The sequence below is a fragment of the Balaenoptera musculus genome, chromosome 15 (assembly GCF_009873245.2).
Source record: "Balaenoptera musculus isolate JJ_BM4_2016_0621 chromosome 15, mBalMus1.pri.v3, whole genome shotgun sequence".
NCBI classification, from domain to species: Eukaryota; Metazoa; Chordata; class Mammalia; order Artiodactyla; family Balaenopteridae; genus Balaenoptera; species Balaenoptera musculus.
In genome coordinates, this window is record NC_045799.1 from 12,594,965 (window position 1) to 12,615,022 (window position 20,058).

Below are 20,058 nucleotides of genomic sequence, written 5' to 3' on the forward strand. Positions count from 1 at the left end.
GTTTGGTGTGAATGGCCAGTGGCACAGTTGAGGCCCCCGCCGTGGGAAAGAATCAGAGGACATTTCCCAGGAAGCAGTGGGACGGGGCGCTGTTGCCTAGCCATGTGGTTCTGGGGGGTTAGGCCGAGCCCCACAGCATGCCCCAGATGCCCCCTTCGGCTCCCCTGCCCCTGCGCTAACGTTGCAGGGACCGTCCCCTGGTGGACACCACCCATCCTTTCTGCCTTGGTTCCACTCCACACACGTTGATGGAATGTGGTCCAAGGAAAAGTCAAGATCTGCAGTGTGTTTTAAAATCAGCGTAAGACCTCTGGTCTCTGCAACAAACACTATTTTTACTTGATCCAGGGAGTAAGACCATTTTTTTTCCCTGCTGACTCAGAGGATCTGAATTGTTTTTTCCTGGTTAAGTTAACGATTAACAAGATCAGAGAAGTTTTAATTAGTGGGTTAAATGACTAAAAGCCCAATTTCCTGTAATAAACCATAGAGTGAGTGAATGGAATTCCTTACCACAAATAAACAAGCACCATGGCCTCCAGTGAAAGGTTATATAACATCTGACCATTGTAGTTAAAGTAGAATCTTGGAGGGGCACTTCAATTGTTCGTGGGGAAAATACAGAACTGATAGAATTTGGCAAGAAAGGCCTTGGGCCCCATCCTCCCAGCTTTTATATCCTTTCAGTCTTCAAGGGACCGGATTGGTTGGTGTTTCTTGGTGTCTGTATTACGAGATGGTCTGGCTGACTGGGTACCGTGTGTTTTTGGAGCCTCTTGTCCACAGACCAAGATCTCTCCATCTCTCTGGGTTTCCATTCTGACATTTTTGGGTCCTCCGATTTTTCTTTTAGTTGTCAGAAAGGTGAAGGAAAGAATGTCAGGGTTGTGGTTTTTGATTCCCCGTACCTTCTGAGTTCCTGGGATACAAGCCAAGCAAACACAGTCCTTGTTCATAGGAGGTTTCCAGCCGGGCTGGGGAGACAAAACATGGAACCATGTGGCCAAGCGTGGCGAATGCAGGTGTGTCCAGGGACAAGGCTGTCCCACGAAGACAGTGACAGGAGTTACACCCGAACGAAAATGATTCTTTGTCCACCTACCACTTCTGTACTGAGGCCTGGAAATGTTTCCCCAGCGTCAGACCTAGAGAACGCACCAGGGCAACCCTGCCCGTCTCTGGCTCCGGCGGTTGGCGCATGGTGCCTCCTCTGGGCCAGTCATCCACCCAAGGGTTTTTTGTCTACGCTCCAGAAAGTGGGTTCCGGGTGCTGGGAGCAGAGGCTGTGAGTGGGAGGGTGACTCATGCCTTCCTCTCTGCTGCTTTGCAGTGAGTGTAACAGCAATCGCGACTCCGTCCTGTCCTCCACCAGCGTGAGAAGTAACAGCTCCTACCTGGGCAGCGACGAGATGGGGTCTGGTGAGTGCAAGGCTCGTGCTCCAGGAGAGGGGTCCCCCAGCGTGATTCCATTTTGTTTATTTTTATTTTGTTATGCTTTACTCCATGTTATATTGTCTTCTATTACTTTGCCTGGTGTGGTAGTGGTTTTCCGTCAGTCCTTTAGCAAACATTTATTGCGCACCGGTTATGTGCTGGGACCACAGCAGTGAATGAAAAGACAAAGATCCCGGCCCTCACGTTCTCCGTGAATGCCACGGACACGGGACAAATAAAAACATACACGATGCAGTTACATGTTGTGGTGAGGGCTCCAACGTTACTAAAATAGGGCGACCTGATGGTTGCCGTGAATGACACATGCTCGAACCAAAAATTCAGACAACACAGGAAAGTTCAAAAGAAGTACATGAAAATAAGTCAGAATCTCAACCTCTCCCCCGGAAGTGACTGTTGATTATATTTGGGGATTGCTGGTGAACATGTATTTCTGCACAGATGTGGAGAAATGTGGGTGGACGGCTGGAGGGACAGACAGACATAAATAAGATTTTATAAATTAGATTCTGTTACTTGGAACTTTTACTGAAAGACTGAAATTTGTTTTTATTTTAGTTTTATTGATTTCAGCCTTTAAAATTTTTATTTTGTGAATAGGACAGACATCCACATTGTTCATAATTCAAAAGGCATGAGAGGGTGGGTGGTGACAAACCTCCCTCCCACCCTTGTTACCCGGCCTCACGGTTCCCAAGCTCCCACTGTCACTGCTGCCCCTATGTGTCTTTCCAGAGGTAGAATCTGTGCATAAAAATTTAATTTTAATTGTACTTCAGTTTAACAGAAGAAAAAGAAGCTCAGGTAAAATCAGAGATATTTCTGAACTTTAGATAAATATTTCATCACATAAGATATTCAGCTGCAAAAACTATCCCTGGGGAGGTTTTAGGAAGGCGCTTACATGTGGCAGCTGATTTAAATGAAATGGCTGGGGGATGAATCAGGAGACTGGGATCCGGTTCCTTATCTCTGGCTTTCTGTCTCCTCGTCTGCAGAGTGCAAACTAATAACATTGACTTACAATTGTGTAATGTTTTAGTTCCTGTTGCCCATTTTGCAGATGAAGAAACCGAGGTGCAGAGAGGTCAAGTGATTTGTGCAGTGTCACACAGCCAGGACCTGGGTCTATCAGACTTCAAGTCCACTGTGGGTTTTGGAGCTCTGTAGCTACATTGCTTTCTTGAGAAAGAGGCTGGGAAGGTGTGAGATGGGGCAGGAATAGTTGATGGCTGTGGTTTCTTCCTTCTGCAAGGGGACGAGCTGCCCTGTGACATGAGGATCCCGTCAGACAAGCAGGACAAGCTTCATGGCTGCCTGGAGCACCTCTTTAACCAGGTAGGACCTTTGTCCCAACCCTGGCCTGACCTTGAGTTCTTCCCATCACCCCTGGTAAGAACCCATAAGCCAGGAGCCGGGGCAGCGGCTATGAGTAATGGGTCCCTGCAGCTTGGAGGGCCCTGTGGGCCAAACTAACCCAGAGCTTCCTGCCACCCAGGTGGACTCCATCCATGCACTCCTCAAGGGGCCAGTCATGAGCAGAGCTTTTGAAGAGACCAGGCATTTCCCCATGGACCACAGCTTACAAGGTGAGCAGAGAAGAGTCCCCAGGCAGGGCGAGGGATGACATCCAGCATCCGTCAGGGAGACAGGCTGCAACGGGTGACATGTGCTGGACAGGCGGCAGGCCACCTGGGCCACATTCTCAGCTTTGCCCCTCACCTGTTGAATGGCCGTGGGTCAGTCCAGGGGCAGTCAGCAGGTTCAGCCCGTGGGCCAAATCCAGCCCATGACCTGTTTTTGTACAGACTGTGAGCTGAGAATGATTTTTCATGTATAATGGATTGTCAAAATGGAACGAAAGAAAGAAAGAAAGAATATGTGACAGAGACTGTATGCCCTGCAAAGCCTAAATCAGTTCCTATCTGACTCTTTACAGAAAAAGTGTGTGGACCCCTGGGCTGGTCCCTGAGCCTTTCTGGGACTCCGTCTGCCTGTTTATAACATGAGGGGAAGGACTAGAGCACAATTTGCCAAACCTCAGACACCCCCAGCCCCCTTCATCGTTTTAGACACATTCATAGAATCTGCCAACATCTTTACATTTTTTAAACCATATTCATTTGCTGCCCATATTATTGATAGATCAAAGTGTCTCCTTTTAAAAAATTCAATTTTGAAAGGAATTTATTTTAACTCCCCGTAAATGGAAAACCAGTATAAAATGTCATAAAATAATGATAAATCCAATGGAAACAGCAACAAAAATGTCATTGTACTGTAGTTAGGCACTGTTGCCTGCCCAGAGCTCTTTGTTCTTTATTCCTGAGGGGGATTAGTGAGTTAAAGAAGTGTTAAGGACTTACCAGCACCAAACTGAGACCTTCTTCTTGAAATGATTGAGAGAAAAAGATTGACTTTTATGTCCCTCTATTTACTTCTCCTCCTATTTACCCATCTACCCACCTACCCATCCACCCACCCATTTATCTATCCACCCATCCGTCCATCCATCCCATCCATCCCATCCATCCATCCATCAATCCATCATCCATCCAATCCATCCATCCATCATCCATCCATCCATCCATCCATTAATCTATCCATCCATCCATCCATCTATCCATCCATCCATCCATCCATTAATCTATCCATCCATCCATTCATCTATCCATCCATCCATCCACCCATCCACCTACCCACTCATCCACCCATCTGTCTACTCCATGCATCCATGCATTCATACATCCAGTAAATAATTTCCAAGAACCAGCTTGTGTCAGGCCTTGTGCTGGGCCCTGGGGCCCATGAGATGAAAGAGGCACTGCCTCTGACCTCAAGGAGCTTCCAGTAGAGTTCAGGAGATAGGAAAAGAAAGAAGCAGTTGCTCCGAAGTGAGGGTCGGAAGTGGTGAGGAGTTGGGGTGCCCTAGCTCAGCTCTCCCTCCTGCTGTCTCAGGATCATCTCTCCCTGGGATGAACCTTAGAAAGAAGAAATGTCAAACTCAGAGGAAACAAAACCACAAATACCTCAGAAACCTGGGACTTTGTAGCAGGGAAGAGGCCAAAGGAGCGGGGACCTGTGTATGCTTGTCTGGGGCCAGGTTCAAGTCCCTTTTCTGTCACTACCCTGCTGTGTGACTTTAGGCAAGTCACTTTTCCACTCTGTGCCTGGACTTCCTCCTCTGTGTAGGATAAAGGTTACGCTAGGTTACAACTCATGTGCCAGCTCGATTGGTTGTGGCTGTGAGGAGGTAGTACCCAAGAATCCTTCCGTGACTACATCCAGGCTTAGGAGACAAGAATGCCCTGATTGATTTGTGATGCCTGCATTGGATTTGTTGCACCTGTGAGGAGTCACAGCCTCAGACGAGTGGGAAGGAGTGCTGAGATTGATCAGCAATGTCTGCCATGAGTGTGATACTATGAATTCATAGCACACTTACCATGTATTTGCCTTCCGTGGACCAGATAGTACCCTAGAGTCCTGCCAGTATCCTTGACCTAAGATTCTGAGCTTTGGAATCTAGTGATGGGACAGAGGCCTTTGTGCCACCATTTTCCAAAGCTATCTAATTGCCCTCATGTCACTTTCTGCCCCAGAGTTCAAACAGAAAGAGGAGTGTACAATTCGTGGCCGGAGCTTGATCCAGATCAGCATCCAGGAGGACCCCTGGAACCTCCCCAATTCCATCAAGACCCTGGTGGACAACATTCAGAGATACGTGGAAGGTCAGCTGGGCAGGGAAGGCTGTAATGTGGAGGTTTTGTGGCCTTTGGTTCCTGATGTGGAATGTGGAAGGATCAGGAATGGGTCCATCTCCGTGCCCCATGTCTCTCCAGGCCCAGGGAGAGGACAGGAAGAGCGAGTGTCCCTTTCTCAGCTGTGTGCTGCCCTGGGCAAGGCCCTGGGACAGTACACACTTGATCAAGGAACCGCTGATTTGGGGTGCCTGGGGCTTCCTTGCAGAGTCAGGAGGCTAAGAAGGCTGAACTTGTTCCTTCTCAGCTTCCAAAATTGTGGATGTAGTTCAGTTCCTTTTGTTTACTAACCAGGTTACTAGTTGGGGGGGGGGGGTCCTGATCGGACTTGGGCCCCCAGGTAATTTTTGATGCCACAGCATTAAAAAAATGTGAATCTGCTGCCAGCATTTATAATCTGAGACCCCACATAAAAGTCTAGATTTCTGGCTATTCTTGAACAATCAGAAGATCTGGCAATAACAGGCCTGCAATTCCGCATTCACACTTGGCTGGAGATGAGTGGTGGCCACCCTCTTTAGGTGGGGGAGGGGTGCCTTCCAGTGCACATGGATCCCACCAAGCCCTGTGGCCTGGGGTCTGCTTCATGCACCTTATGTTACCTGCCTGGCCCTTGGCAGCATTTGAGCCTGGGACTCCTGGGTTAGTTAGAAGGATCCCAGGCCAGGGAGACATCTGACCAGGACAGCAGGAGGTGCTTGGCCCCAGGGTCATGACTCCAGGAACAGCACCCTCTGAGTTGGAAGTCTGTGTTGGCCCTGAGATGTCCTGTCTTCCAAAATTGTCATTGGTGAAGAGCGTGGACTCTGGAGCCAGATGGCCAGTGCTCAAACCCCCCTCTCCCACTTATTGGCTGTGCAACCTTAGCAAGTTCCTTGACTTCTCTGTGCTTCAGTCTCTTCATGTGTAAAATGGGTTCATAGTGTTGTTGTGAGGGGTGAATGAGTCAGTACAAACAAGGCACTTAGTACAGTGCCTGGCACACAGTTAAGTCCTCAGTAAGCACATGCTGGTGTTACTACCACACCCTGTCCTGCATCTTAGTGCCTCCCCAGGACAGAATGTATCACAAGAGGGCAAATCCAGGGGCCCTTCAGATTTTTCTTTTAAGCCCCTTCTGGGCCCAAGAGCCTTTATTTGAAGGAAAGAGACCAGGGTGTTAGGCCTGTGTCTGGAAGGTCTGAGCTTTGTCTACACGTGGGCAGGGCTTGGCTGTGTAGGACGATGTGAATAAGTACCTGAGTACACGTGTGAGTGTACATGGTCTGAGTGTGCTCCCACATGTACGTACACACGTGTGTCAGGGTGTGCCCATGCACAGGTACAGGGTGTGGGCTGGGGGCTCTGGCCCAGGAGTTAGAGGGGCTGGTGTCAGTCTCTGTGTGGAGGGTATATATAGACAGTTGGGGTGCAGTGAACAGTTGGGGTTTCATCCCCTGGATGTCCAAGGGTTTCTGGAATCTGCTCAACATTCAGCCAGAGCTTCTTGAGCATGGCTCTGTGTACCCAGAGCTTCACTACGAGAAGGGGTCAGGCACGTGGGCTGTGGGGAGGCCTAGCTCGGCTTGCTCCTTCTGCTAACCCCTCTCAGCCCATCTCCTTCTCCTTCCAGATGGAAAGAACCAGCTGCTCCTGGCCTTGCTGAAGTGCACAGGTGAGGGCTTTGAAGGGGCAGCTGTCTGTGATTTGCACACACCCAGGTGCATCCAGGAGAGGCCACCCTGGCAGCCAGTGCCCATGACCGCAGCCCCGGGAAGGCCTCTTCTGCCAGCCAAGGTTGACTTTCCCCTGGTCATCGGAGTCTGCACAGGGGGAGGTAACACCATGGCCTCTAGCCCCTCCAAGAACTACTCAGACCTCACTTCTTCCTCTTGTGTCCAGGGGAGAAGTCTCAGGGCTCTGGAGCCAGGAGCACTATCTCTTGTCACTTCCCAGGCCTGGGCTGATCTTGATGAGGACACAGGATAGAGCACCGACAATTAGGGAGGCTCTTTGCTGGTAGAGCCCTCAGCCCCAGCCTGGGGCTTCCTACCCTGAAGACGGTGGGGAGGAGGAGGGACTGACAAGGGCCTAGGGGAATCTTGGAGGTGTCTCTGTCCCTCCCTTCCTTCCAGAAATTCCCAGCCAAGGGGCAGCTAGAATAGGATCTGGGTCAAAATTGGTCACTGAAAACCCATTGGCTAGAGCCAGTCATCAAAAATAATCCCTTCCAGGGAATTCCCTGGTGGTCCAGTGGTTAGGACTCGGTGCTTTCACTGCTGGGGCCCGGGTTCGATCCCTGGTCAGGGAACTAAGATCCCGAAAGCTGCGTGGCACAGCCAAAAGGAAAAAAAAAAAAATCCCTTCCAGAATATTAGGACCCTGAATGACTGATTGCCCAAAATTGGCCAGTTCTGTAAATCACATCACAAGCAGGGGGCCAGGAAGTGGTGGTGGGGGAATGATAAGAAGAAGGCATACTTCTCAAAAATGGAGAAAATGCGAAACTGCATTTCTTAAAACATGGAGCTGGCGTCATCACTCTCAATCAATGCCGAGAAATATCCTAATAAATAAACAGCTGAGGGTAAGGGTTTGGGGAAAGCCTTTGGAAAATCACAAGTTGTTTTGTTTTTTTACATAGGGAGATGGGTCACTGAGAGAGTTGAGTTTTTCCACAGATTGGCTTGCTTTTGGAGAGCTGAGTTTTGTGGAGTTGCCTTTGGTGCCTGGGATGAATTAATGCTGTCTGCCAAGTTGGCCCCGGATGGGTGGTCGCGTCGGGGAGAGGAGGCTGGTCCCGGGCCCCGGGTTGTGGGGTACAGGCCTGCTGATGGCGAAGGAGCCCCCCGCCCAGCGCGGCCCCGCCCCCTCTGCCCACAGACACGGAGCTGCAGCTGCGGAGGGACAGCATCTTCTGCCAGGCGCTGGTGGCCGCCGTGTGCACCTTCTCCGAGCAGCTGCTGGCGGCCCTGAGCTACCGCTACAACAACAATGGCGAGTACGAGGAGAGCAGCCGGGACGCCAGCCGCAAGTGGCTGGAGCAGGTGGCGGCCACTGGCGTCCTCCTGCACTGCCAGTCTCTGCTGTCGCCGGCCGCGGTGAGTGGGGGGCGGGGGAGGTCTTGCTCAGGCTGTCGCTCACCCCGTTCATTCATTCAGCGGCTGTTTATCGAGCACCTACTGTGTGTCACTGTTACAGGCACTGGGGACCCAGCAGTGGACAAAACAGAGAGTTCGTTTACTCAGGGACCTTATACCCTGCTTTTGGGGAGATAGACATAAACAACTAAGGACCAGGGATGGTATAGACCAGTGGTTCTCACCAGGGCAGTTTTGCCCCCAGGGTACACTCGGCAATCTCTGGAGACATTTTTGGTTGTCACAACTGAGGGAAGAGGAAGTACTACTGGCATCTGGTGTGTAGAGGCCAGGGAGGCTGCTAAACCTCCTACAGCACGGAATGCTCACCCCCGTCCCCACCCCCCAGCACAGAATTCTCTGGCCCCAAGTGTCAGTAGTCCTGCAGTTGAGAAACCCTCATTTATAGTGTTAAGGGCTAAGGGGAAAAACTAAGCAGGGAAGGGGACGGGAAGGGGACAGGAAAGTCTGGGGTGGTGGCAGTTGAAAGTTTTGATAAGGCAGCCACTGAGGACCTCAGTGAGAGGTGACATCTGACCTAAGAACCGAAGGAGGGGAGGGGGTGAGCCATGAGGACACTGGGGAGGAGCCCTCCAGGCAGAGAGAACATCAGGTGCAAAGGTCCTGAGGCAGGAGGATGCATGCAGTGTTTGAGATACAGCGAGGTACCCAGTGTGGCTGGAATAGAGTGAGTGAGCCAGGAGAAGGTGGGGGAGGTGAGTCCTGAGAATTAACTGGGGTCGGGTCTGACTGTGCGGGGTCTTGCAGGCTGTTGTAGGACTTTGGCTGTTACTCTGAGTGGGTGGCAGTCAGGGGAGGGTTTTGAGAAGAGGAGGGACAGGATCTGACTTTGATACTTAAAGGATCACCCAGGCTGCGGGGTGGGGAAGAGTGTAGAGGGGCAAGGGCAGAAACTGGGAGACCAGTGAGCAGGCTTTTGTGGTAATCCAGGTGAACTTTGTTGGTGCAAATAGCATCTTGTTTAGTCCTTGCAGTAGCCCCCAGGCAGGTCCTTTACCACCCACTTTTTAAGGATGAGAACACTGAGGCCCAGGGAACCTGTGTGAACCTGGGAGTCTGACTCTAGACCTGGTTGCCCCAGACTGCCCTGCCTTCTCCACTTCTCTTTTATCTCTGAGTGCCCTATCCATCCACTCTCAGGGCTCAGAATCAGGGTGGGTCCTTCTACCAGCCCCGGGAGGAGGCAGAGCCAATGACTCAGCATTTCGGGGTACTGGTACCCAGAGCTGATGCCTCCCCAGAAATCCAGCCAGCAGCAGCACTTGCTCTGTGCTGTTTGCTCCTCCACCCGTGTGCCCAGGCCTGAGCTCCCCCCACCTTGCAGCCCTGAGCCTCCTAGACATTTTCCCCGGGCCGGACAGGAAGCCACAGCTGCGGCGGTTTGGGAAAGAGTGGCCGTGGTGCGCCCTCTGCTGGCCGATGTTGCAGACAGGTGCCTGCCTGGTGGAGACACCCTCCCATTGGTTTCTGGAACTGAGCGCCCAGCCCTCACTTTCTTCTTCTCTGATGAGGACACCGGGACCCAGTGTGTTAATTCAGCAGTTGCCAGGGTATGCAGGCTCTGAGCTGGGTGCTGCGTTGGAATGGTTCAGTGGGATTGGTGGATTGACCCGGGTAAGAGGGCCACCCAGCATGTTAGAGCAGAGATGGGCTCTGACCTGGGAGGTGCAGGACAGGCCTGGAGCAAACATGATCTCACGTCCAGCCCCAGAGAGACCTGCGCAAGACCTCATGCCTGGTAGCGCCACATCCTGGTGTGTCAAGTAGAGTTGAATCCCAGCATCTTGAAGTGAAACCTGGGGCAGGGGTGGCACCTGTGACTCCTCCACTCTGTCTTGCTCTTGCAGAAAGAGGAACGGACCATGTTGGAGGACATCTGGGTGACCCTGTCGGAGCTGGACAACGTCACCTTCTCCTTCAAGCAGCTGGACGAGAACTATGTGGCCAGTGAGTGATTCCTCCCACCCCACCGTGAGAGTCGGGGTTCTGGGGTCACCCTGTCCCTCCCCCTGCCACCAGGCCAGCTGCCTAAAGTTGACCCAGGACCCAGTGCTTTCAAACCCCATGCTCCCAACATACAGGGAAGGAGAGGGTCTCTTTTTTTTTATAAACCCAGCCGTCTCCAACAGCGCGTAAGAGGGAAAAACAGCCAGTACCCAGTTCTTATTAAAACTCCTAGAGATAACCTTCTGTGGGATGAAGACGTGTTAAGATTTTCTAAGAACTTACACCATAATTTTCTTCTTTCCTTTCTTTCTCCCTCCCTCCCACCCATCTTTCCACTCGCCTACCCACTCATCCACTCATTCATCTACTCATCCATCCACCCATGCATTTATCCATCCGTCCATCCATCCATCACCCATCCACCCACACACTCATCCATCTATCCACATACCCATAATTATGAGCACATGATACGTGTCAGGCTCAGTTTTAGGTTCTGGGCCACAGTGGAGAGATATACGGCCATGGTTTCTGCCCTCCTGGAGCTCACATTGTGGTCCAGTGGGTCTCAGCCCTGGCTGCACTGGGATCACCCAGGGAGCTTTTCAGATACTGATGCCTCAGTCCCAGTCCCAGCCCTGGTGATTTGGATTCAGTCTGTGGGGTGGATCCTGGGCATTGGGATTCAAGATAAGCTTTCCAGGTGACTTCGATGTATAGCCAGGACTGAGAATCACTGCACTAGGTTCTAGAGCCATGGTTCTCTGAGCGTGATCCCCGGACCAGCGGCACCTGGAAGCTTGTTAGCCTAATTCTCAGGCCCCATCCCAGACCTACTGAATCCAAAACTGGAAGTAGAGCCCAGAAATGTGTGTCAACAAGCCCTCCTGGTGATTTTGAAGCATGCTAGTTTGAGAACCCCTGCTTTTTTTGTTGTTGTTTTTTATTATCACCTCCCTAAGGAGCTTGTTTAGACAATTTTTTCCTAATCGCCACACCCCTATGAAATTTTTATGTCATGGATATACTATATATCTGTTTATGTACTATATGTATATATGTGCTTTACATATAAAAAGAGTAAGTTTTTTTTTTGCCTTTGCCCCCCAAACCAATTTTTACCTCCTTGGAGGTGATATCACCCTGTTGAGAATGTGGAAACTACAGTCTAGAAGCACAATGGGTTTCATTTCGGGTACCAGTTGGACTTGGTTGGCAGTGGCTGCCTGTCTGTAGGCCAGCTTGGGCTCAGGGAGAATTATCCATCAATTAGTGATGTCTGCTATGGGTGCAGGATGGGGTGTTAGTGCCCCCCCTGCCACAAGCTCTTCGCTCTGGGTGTAAATAAGATGCAGGTGCTGTTTGAGGGTAGCTTTTGCCAGGTAGAGGCCCTGGGCTACCAGGTGAGAGGTAGAAGGAGCATTGGTGTGGCTCTGAAGATAAACACAACAACTCCGCAGCTGGGCAGAATCAATGTCAGGTGTAAGAATTAAGCAGTAGAAACTGGGACCTGTCAAGGGAGGTGAAAAGGGAGGTCAGAGGCTGCTCCTCTGAGTGGTAGGGGGACGGGGCTATCTGAGGTGCCCCGAGACTGTGGGAGGGCAGGAAGGTCTGAAGCCACAGCTCTGGGGTAGGCAGACAGGAAGGTCCTGGGACATCACAGAGGCGATCTGAAGGAGGTCTGTAGCTGCCCTCGCGGAGGTGGGGCAGGGCCCCTCCAGCCTTGATGGTGAGCCCTCTGCCCCACCATGGCCCCCAACAGACACCAACGTCTTCTACCACATCGAGGGCAGCCGGCAGGCACTGAAGGTCATCTTCTACCTGGATAGCTATCATTTCTCCAAGCTGCCCTCCCGCCTGGAGAGCGGGGCCAGCCTAAGGCTGCACACCGTGCTTTTCACGAAAGGTGAGCCGCAGTGATGGGCTGAGTGGGGCCCACTGGGGATGGCCGTGCACGCCGGGAGCCAAGCACCTGCCCTCGCTCTTCTTCCTTCACAGCTCTGGAGAACATGGAGGCGCCGCCTCCTCCAGGCAGCCAGACGGTGGAAGATTTGCAGCAGGAGATCAATGCCCAGTCCCTGGAGAAGGTTCAGCAGTATTACCGCAAACTCAGGTATCTGCACGGGCTACATGATGGGGGCAGGGTTCTGAACACTGTCACGGGGAGTGAGCATTAGCGTGTAAGGCACCAGACAGGCCCCCAGTGCGGGGGTAGGCAATGCCCTTTCTTGAGCATCTACTGTGCTCCAGGCCCTCTGCCTACACGAGCTCATCAGATTCTCACAACAGTCACTGGCAGCCATTCTAACCCAGCCATTCTAACCCACTTTGCAGATGAGGAAACCGATGCCCAGAGAGCACACCCAGCTTGCCCAAGTCACGCAGCTAGACTGGGTCTGCTTGGCTTCAAAGCAGGCCCTTCCATCTGGGAGGAGATGCCTGTTTCATTCTGCATGGGGGTGGGAGCTGGGACAGGGGCCCTGGGATTCTTGAGCCTGTGAGTGAGGGACATGACCCCAGAGCCTCGGCCGTGCTCAGGGGAGACCCCCAGAGAGAAGAGAACAGTAGGGTCACATCCGCCAGGAGGAAGCCTGGGGCCCAAGGAGGCAGCTCCCACTACTGCCGCCCCCATCCCAGCCCCTTCCTACTTCTGCCTCACCTTCTCCCTCTGTGAAGAAGGTGGGCTGGGAATTAGGAGATCTGGGTTTCAGGGTGTGGTAAGGGCTTTACCATTTGGAAATGGGAGAATGATGCTTTCATATGTCTGTTCAGGGAAAACATCTACCTGTATTATTATAACTGGCATCTCTTTGGATCATTCGATGCCATCAATCTGTTCTGTGCCACTCACTGAATATTTAAAAAGTTGCCTCTGTAATCATTTATTCATTTCCTCTTTGATTCAGCACCTGTCAGTCACGGCCTTCCATAGGCCAGGTTCTGTTCTGGGTGCTCACTTAGGAGTCAACAGTGACCAAACAAAGCCTGTTCTTCATGGAGGGTAGATTCTAGAGCTGCTGTGGTCTGGCCCGCCCCCTGTTTTGTCAATAAAGTTTTATTAGCACACAGCCACGTTCATCCGTGTGTGTATCGTCTCTGGCTGCTTTTGTGTTGCAACAGCAGAGCTGAGTAGCATCTTGATAGAGACTGACTGGTCTACACAGCCTAAAATATTTACTCTTTGGCTCTTTACAGAAAAAGTTGGCCAAGCGCTGTTCTAGAAGGGGAGATAAGCAATAGCCCAGTAAACAGAGCCGCGTGACGTGTCAAGTGATGAGGGCGCTCGGAGGAGAGACACAGCAGGATGGGAGAGAGAGTGGGGTGTCAGTGCCGATTCTGACGGCCAGTCGGGGGGAGGTGGCATTTGAGGAGTGCCCGGGGGGCCCCTCCCTGCTTCCCCCAGGGCTGCTGGAGGAACAGGTGACTGTGGGCGTGGAGAGCTGTGCCAGCCGCTCTTAATGATTTGTTTCCTCCGGTTGTTGGAGGGCAAAGAGGCTGCGGCTGCAGTGGGGCAGGGGCTGGGAGGACGGTGGGCGTGGTGGCCCTACCCTCACCCCCGTCTTTCTCTCTCAGGGCATTTTACCTGGAACGGTCTAACCTGCCCACGGACGCCAGCACCACAGCGGTGAAGATAGACCAGGTGTGCCCTCCTTCCCCTCACCTGCCGTGGAGCTTGGGCAGGGCTGGGGGTTCGCGCGGTCAGACAGGGCCCAGGGTCACACCCCAGCCAGAATCCTGGTCTTGATGCCCTGGAGGCCTCTGTAGTCCCTCCTCCAGGAAGTCTTCTGGGATAACTCCTTCCCCATTCGAGAAATCCTGACATCTTCCCCACCCACTTCAGAATTCCTTAGATGATGTATTCTCACTGGCACCCACTCACCTGTGCCTCTTGCATCTCCCTTGTTCACCTCAGCATCTCTCTGAGGCTGGAGCCCCACACCAGATGCGGCCATGCAGTGCTCTTTTTGTGTGTTTCCAATTTGTTGCCAGCATTTAAAAGTCAAAAGATTTCCCGCAAAACGGAGGCTTCTAGTTTATTTTGAGCAGTGGAAATACCTGGCTGTCTGGGCCACATTCCCGCCTGCTGCAGGCCTTTCCCTCTCTGCCCAGGGTCTATCAGGCCTCGATTTCTTTTTTTAAAATATTTATTTATTTATTTATTTATTTGGCTGCATTGGGTCTTCGCTGCGGCACACGGGATCTTCGTTGCAGCGCTTGTTGTGGCGCATGAGCTTCTCTCTAGTTGTGGCGTGCGGGTTTTCTCTTCTCTCATTGTGGTGCGGGTTCCAGAGCGTGTGGGCTCTGTAGTTTGTGGCACGCGGGCTCCAGTTGAGGCGTGCGAGCTCAGTAGTTGTGGCGCGCAGGCTGAGGTGCCCTGCGGCGTGTGGGATCTTAGTTCCCCGACCAGGGATCGAACCCGCGTCCCCTGCATTGGAAGGCAGATTCTTTACCACTGGACCACCAGGGAAGTCCCTATCAGGCCTTGATTTTGACAGTGGTTTTGGGGCTCCTGGCCTCGGACCATGAGGCTGGGCTTCAAGAGAAGGGCTGGGCACAGCCCTCCGGGAGTTTGTATAATAGTCTGGCTGGCAGCGTCTTGAGACGACACAGGAAGCAATGGCCAGTGTTCTGTACCTGCACAGGCGACGCAGGAAAGGGGAGGTGGGGCAGAGCAGAAGGGACGCTGTTCCTGGGGAGGTGCTGCTATTTGGAGAGGACAGGAGTGGGTATTTGCTGAGGCTTGGTCGTGGGCACACCTGGGCATGTGAAGAGAATTAGATGGGAGGGTTAGACCTGAAATATATCGTGAGCACACGAGGTGAGCCGAGAGGACAGCTGCTGTAACGGAGCTGGATTGGAGGTGGTGACGGGGAGGAAGGACAGGTCGGGGCCTCCTCCGACCGTCCGGGTGTGTGTGCCTCGCAGCTGATCCGCCCCATCAACGCCCTGGACGAGCTCTGCCGCCTCATGAAGTCCTTCGTCTACCCCAAGCCTGGTGCCGCTGGGAGCTTGGGCGCCGGCCTCATCCCCATCTCCTCCGAGCTCTGCTACCGCCTGGGGGCCTGCCAGATCACCATGTGCGGCACGGGCATGCAGAGGTGCGCGGGCCCTGAGCGGGGACGGGCCTCTGGGCGGTTTGGGGGCCCAGGACGGGAGGACGAAGGCCAGGTTTGAATCCTGGTTCTGCCGCTGCCTGTTGAGCCCAGACGAGGCCGTGGCTGCCCCCGCCCCCCGCCGAGCCTCAGTTTGTCTGCTGTGAAATGGGACCTCGGGAGGAGGTGGTCCTGGGAGGGCTGCTGAACTTCCCGGTTCTCCCACCCTGGTTGGTGTGACTGAGCGTCTCTGCAGCCTGGTTCTGCTGGAGCATCCATTCAACCTGAGCAGGAATGATCGCGCCTCTTGGTTGGGGCAGATCTGGACACTTTCCCACTTCTGTCCTTTGTCCCTGCTGCTCTGATTGGGGTCTTGGGGGCCGTGGCGGGGCAGGCAGTCGCCCCCGTCTCACCTGCCGCCCCTGTGGCCGCCCCCCTGCAGGAGCACCCTGAGCCTCTCCCTGGAGCAGGCGGCCATCCTGGCGCGGAGCCACGGGCTGCTGCCCAAGTGCATCATGCAGGCCACGGACATCATGCGGAAGCAGGTGAGGGGACCCATCCCCCGGGGCCCCGCCAGGCTGCGTGCGGGGCACCCAGATCCGGGCCCGGTGGGCACAGGGAGAGGTGGACTCACAGCCCGGGTGGGATGAGGGGTCGTCTGGGCACTGGGCTGATGCCCGTCTCCCCATCTAGAGGGCTGAGGACTTCAGCTCCCGTTACGCCCACCCACACCCACATGCTTCCTCAAGCGCCCTGGGCTCCGTGCAGAGGCAGCCCAGGGCCTCACCGTTCTTTCTTCCCAGGGCCCCAGGGTGGAGATTCTGGCCAAAAACCTCCGAGTCAAGGACCAGATGCCCCAGGGTGCACCGCGGTGAGTGGCTGTCCCTCCCCGTCTCCTTTCCTCTCCTCCCTTCCGTGAAGGCCAGGACTTGGGCTGGGCTTCACCCCAGACAGACCCGCTGGTGTTCAGATGGGGCTTCCCCTCTCATCTACGGGACCCCATTTGGGAAACAACAAATACGACTCAGTCTGTTACCTCCCAGAGCTCCCACTTTGGCTGGGAAAGTGCGGCAGGGCCCCCAGAGTGAGCCATGGGGCAGTAATTTGTGTGCCCCCCACCGGCTCACCCACCGCCCTTCTCTGCCGCCCTGCTGCCCTCAGAGCCCTCAGCCCACCTGCTTCATCCTGTCCTCACGGCCCATCATCTCCACGTTGATGTCAGACCTTCTCGTGGTACTGTGTGCAGCCCCCTTTCCCAGGAATAACTCATTTTTGTGCGTCTTCCCTCTCCATCCACACTGCCCTGCTTTGCTGTTGACATAGACCCACAATTTTTAAATAACTTTTTAATTTTGAAATAGTTTGACTCGCAGGAAGTTGCAAAAATTGTACAGGGAGTTTCCATGTGGTCCTTCACTCAGCTCCCCCTGCCAAGAATAATGTCTCACGTAACCACAGGACATTGTCAAGACCAGGAAACGGTGTTGGAGCAATACAAGAACTCATACAGATCTTATATACGTTTCACTAGTTTTTGCATGCACTCTCTTAGCCCTCGTTATTGTTACTATTATTTTTAGGCCACGTGGCGTGGCTTGTGGGATCTTAGTTCCCCGGCCAGGGATTGAACCCGGGCCCTCAGCAGTGGAAGTGTGGAGTCCTAACCACTGGACTGAGAGGGAATTCCCCTCATTACTTTTACTTTTTTATTTTTATTTTTTGGCCTCACTGTTTGGCATGTGGGATCTTAGTTCCCTGACTGAACCCGTGCCCATTGCAGTGGAAACATGGACTCTTAACCACTGGACTGCCAGGGAGGTCCCTCCCCTCATTACTTTTAAATACTTTTATATGTCGCTTCCCCTGCTCCAGGCACCATTCTAGTATCTTTACCTATATTAACTTATTTGCTCGAAACAACAACTCTGTGAGCAAGGTACTATTACTATCCCCCATTGGCAGGTGGGGACACTGAGGCCCAGAGAGGTTAAGTATCTTGTCCAAGGTCACACAGCTAGCACACAGAATCACAGAGATGCGCTTCGGAACCCAGGCATCCTAGGCCCAGAGGCCACACTCCTGACCACTGTGCCACCTTGCTTCCCTGTCTTGTCCGTGTCACCACAGCAGCCTCCTGTCTGGTCCGGTCCCCCTGCCATCATTCTCCCCACAGCAGATCTACCGTCTCCCCTGCTTGAAACCCATTAGTGGCTCCTTCTTACTTGAGGGTAGAGCTCAGAATCCTCCCAATGCAGAAAGAAAACCAAGGTAGCTCCCCACGTGCTGCAGAGAGAGGCCCCAAGATATATTAAGTAAAAGACTCCAGTGGCAGAGTGCTGGGTCTACTTTGCCACCATCAGTGCGGAAAAATGCACACACACCCACACAAGTACCTTAACACAAACATGCGCATGTATATGTGTCTGTTTTTGTAAACCCCTTGCCAGTCTGGAGGGAGCAAGACTCCTGTGGGGTGGGGACTGTACCACTAGGGGAACGTGGGCGGCATCAGTAATTTTTCACTCTGCATCTTTTTACACCTGTTGAGTTTTGCTGTCTGGGCGTGGATTACACGTTCACATAAATCACATGTTGCAATAATAATAGTAGGCCTTGGCCCGCTGGGCTGCTCCTCACCCTCTTCACCTCCACCAGGCTCTACCGCCTCTGCCAGCCGCCGGTGGACGGAGACCTCTAGACGCCGAGGTGCCTCGTGCTTGGCTGCGTCCTCTGGAGCTGGGATTTGGGAGGACACAGGGGGCCGTGTGGCCTTCTCCAGAGCTGGCCCGAGACCTCCTCTCCCGCCTGCTTCAAGATCTGTCCGGCCTCCTCCATCACCTCCTGGGAGGATAAGCAGTGCCCCCACTCTTGGATGAGCTGGTGGATCGGCCCTGGGCTGGCATGTTCTTCACACTTCTGCCAGAAGCCCGAGGGGTGCTGGGGACCCACAGAACTGATGGGTGCAGCCAGGGCCTGGGCTCCGGCCTGCAAGTCCGCAGAACACAGGGGAGAAGTCACGGGCACTGCAGCTGGAGGCCCGCGGCCCCAGCTCCCTCGGGATGGCTCAACCTGCACTTTGGAAACCTCTGGTTTCCTTCTCTGTCCACATTCCAGGCGACCACATGTGTCTGCTCCTCTTCCTCACCTTAGCTTCCAGATTCCCCCCTAACCCTGTACTAATCTGCCTGATGGACTCGGAAAAGCCGGGCCTCTGCCGGTAAAGACAGAGGGACAGGGCACAACGCCTGTTACCAAGAGGACGGTCGAAAGCCACACCGGCTTCCGCCATCAGCGCCATTGGAACTGGAGCCATCAGCCCTGGGCACGAGATTTGCTCTGACTTTATTTATATGGCGTGGACTCTCTATGGTTTATTTTGGGGTTTTTATGTTGTCGTTGGTATCGTTGAGATTTTTTTCCCCCCAGGTTGCGTGATTATATATTTGACATTTTAAATTTCAAAGAAAGCTATATTGTCTAACAGGGGACCAGCATAAGGTAGTATTGACAACTTTTCCCAGTTCTACTAAAAAAAAAAGAAAAACTAAATTATTGAAAATTCAAAAGATGTCAGTATTTCATCTTTTTAATATTAGGGTCTTAAGATATGGCTTACAGGTATCGACTAGGGTTCCTTTTCCCACCCACCCTCAGTTCTCCAGCAGTTGGTCTGTATCAGGGTGAATTACTTTGTTCTTTGAACGACTGCCTACAAGGGTTTGAGAGGTGGCTGGGCCAGGCCTGGGGGCTGGCGGGGGTTGAACCATCCATTGGAGAGGCAGTCCCACACTGGTGCCTGCCCTCTGCAGGTAGAAGGGCCGCCGGGGAACACTGAGTGGTACCTTCTGTAATTTATTTTTTGATGTTAACTCAGAGCAGGGCATTTGGGACTTCTCAGCCAGCTAGAGAGACAGGAAGCTACCCTGCCCACCTGGGCACAGGGACCCACACAGGATCCCCCCTCTGCCCCCCAGCAGTTTGTCCCCTCTAGGTTCTGTTGCCAGCGGGGAAATGTCACAGCTGGGACAGAAGGGAGGAGTCTTTCCAGCCTTGGCTGATGGGTGAAATCAGGTGTGGGTTTCCCACTGCCCTGGAGGCTTGAAGACCCATCAGCATCTTGGCCCCCTGCACCCCCAGGGGCCGCCTTCCCTCTCTTGCCACCCTGCACCAGATTGCAAGAGGTGGGCTTGTTGCAGGACAGAGGTGGCACAGATACAAACGAGGACCCTGTGGCAGAAACGGAGAGGGGGCCCCCGAGGGCAAGGGTGTCGTGCACTGGTTTACTTTGAAATGTACAGATCTTCTCATTCAATTCATGATAGATTTTTTATTATTATTATTAAAAGTCGGTTTATAATACAAAGATCCTGATCTGTGGCGAGTTCCTTTGGGGCCAACCCTGGTCGTGTGGAGGTGGTTAGGCCGGCCAGCATCACAGGCGGAGTCAGCAACGGTTTTGAAGATTGCACAGAGGACGATCGCTTCGATACCGTCAGGGTCCTTGAGGCAGCGACCCCTGCTCAGTGAGTTACCACTCTGAACCTCAGTTTCCTTCTCTAAAATGGCAGTATATATATTCCCTTGCAGGGGACTGGTGAGGAATACCCGAGATTGTACCGCGGCTCTGCCATTCAGGTGTGCCAGGAAAATTACCGTCTTTAT

At 53.1% G+C, this 20,058-nt stretch overlaps 1 protein-coding gene across 2 annotated transcripts in view; it reads left to right on the plus strand.

Moving 5' to 3' along the window:
- Nucleotides 1-18,940, plus strand: part of PREX1 (phosphatidylinositol-3,4,5-trisphosphate dependent Rac exchange factor 1) — a 192,877-nt gene extending 173,937 nt beyond the window's left edge. For both annotated transcript variants that reach the window (XM_036826534.1, XM_036826535.1), the window contains 14 exons: nucleotides 1,331-1,419; nucleotides 2,711-2,793; nucleotides 2,954-3,044; nucleotides 5,058-5,186; nucleotides 6,829-6,870; nucleotides 8,079-8,296; nucleotides 10,204-10,303; nucleotides 12,066-12,209; nucleotides 12,302-12,416; nucleotides 13,877-13,943; nucleotides 15,230-15,402; nucleotides 15,839-15,941; nucleotides 16,200-16,267; nucleotides 18,052-18,940. In XM_036826534.1, coding sequence (XP_036682429.1) covers nucleotides 1,331-1,419; nucleotides 2,711-2,793; nucleotides 2,954-3,044; nucleotides 5,058-5,186; nucleotides 6,829-6,870; nucleotides 8,079-8,296; nucleotides 10,204-10,303; nucleotides 12,066-12,209; nucleotides 12,302-12,416; nucleotides 13,877-13,943; nucleotides 15,230-15,402; nucleotides 15,839-15,941; nucleotides 16,200-16,267; nucleotides 18,052-18,094 — 1,465 coding nt within the window. In that variant the 3' untranslated portion in view covers nucleotides 18,095-18,940. The remainder of the gene's footprint in view (nucleotides 1-1,330; nucleotides 1,420-2,710; nucleotides 2,794-2,953; nucleotides 3,045-5,057; nucleotides 5,187-6,828; nucleotides 6,871-8,078; nucleotides 8,297-10,203; nucleotides 10,304-12,065; nucleotides 12,210-12,301; nucleotides 12,417-13,876; nucleotides 13,944-15,229; nucleotides 15,403-15,838; nucleotides 15,942-16,199; nucleotides 16,268-18,051) is intronic.
- Nucleotides 18,941-20,058: the final 1,118 nt, after the last annotated feature.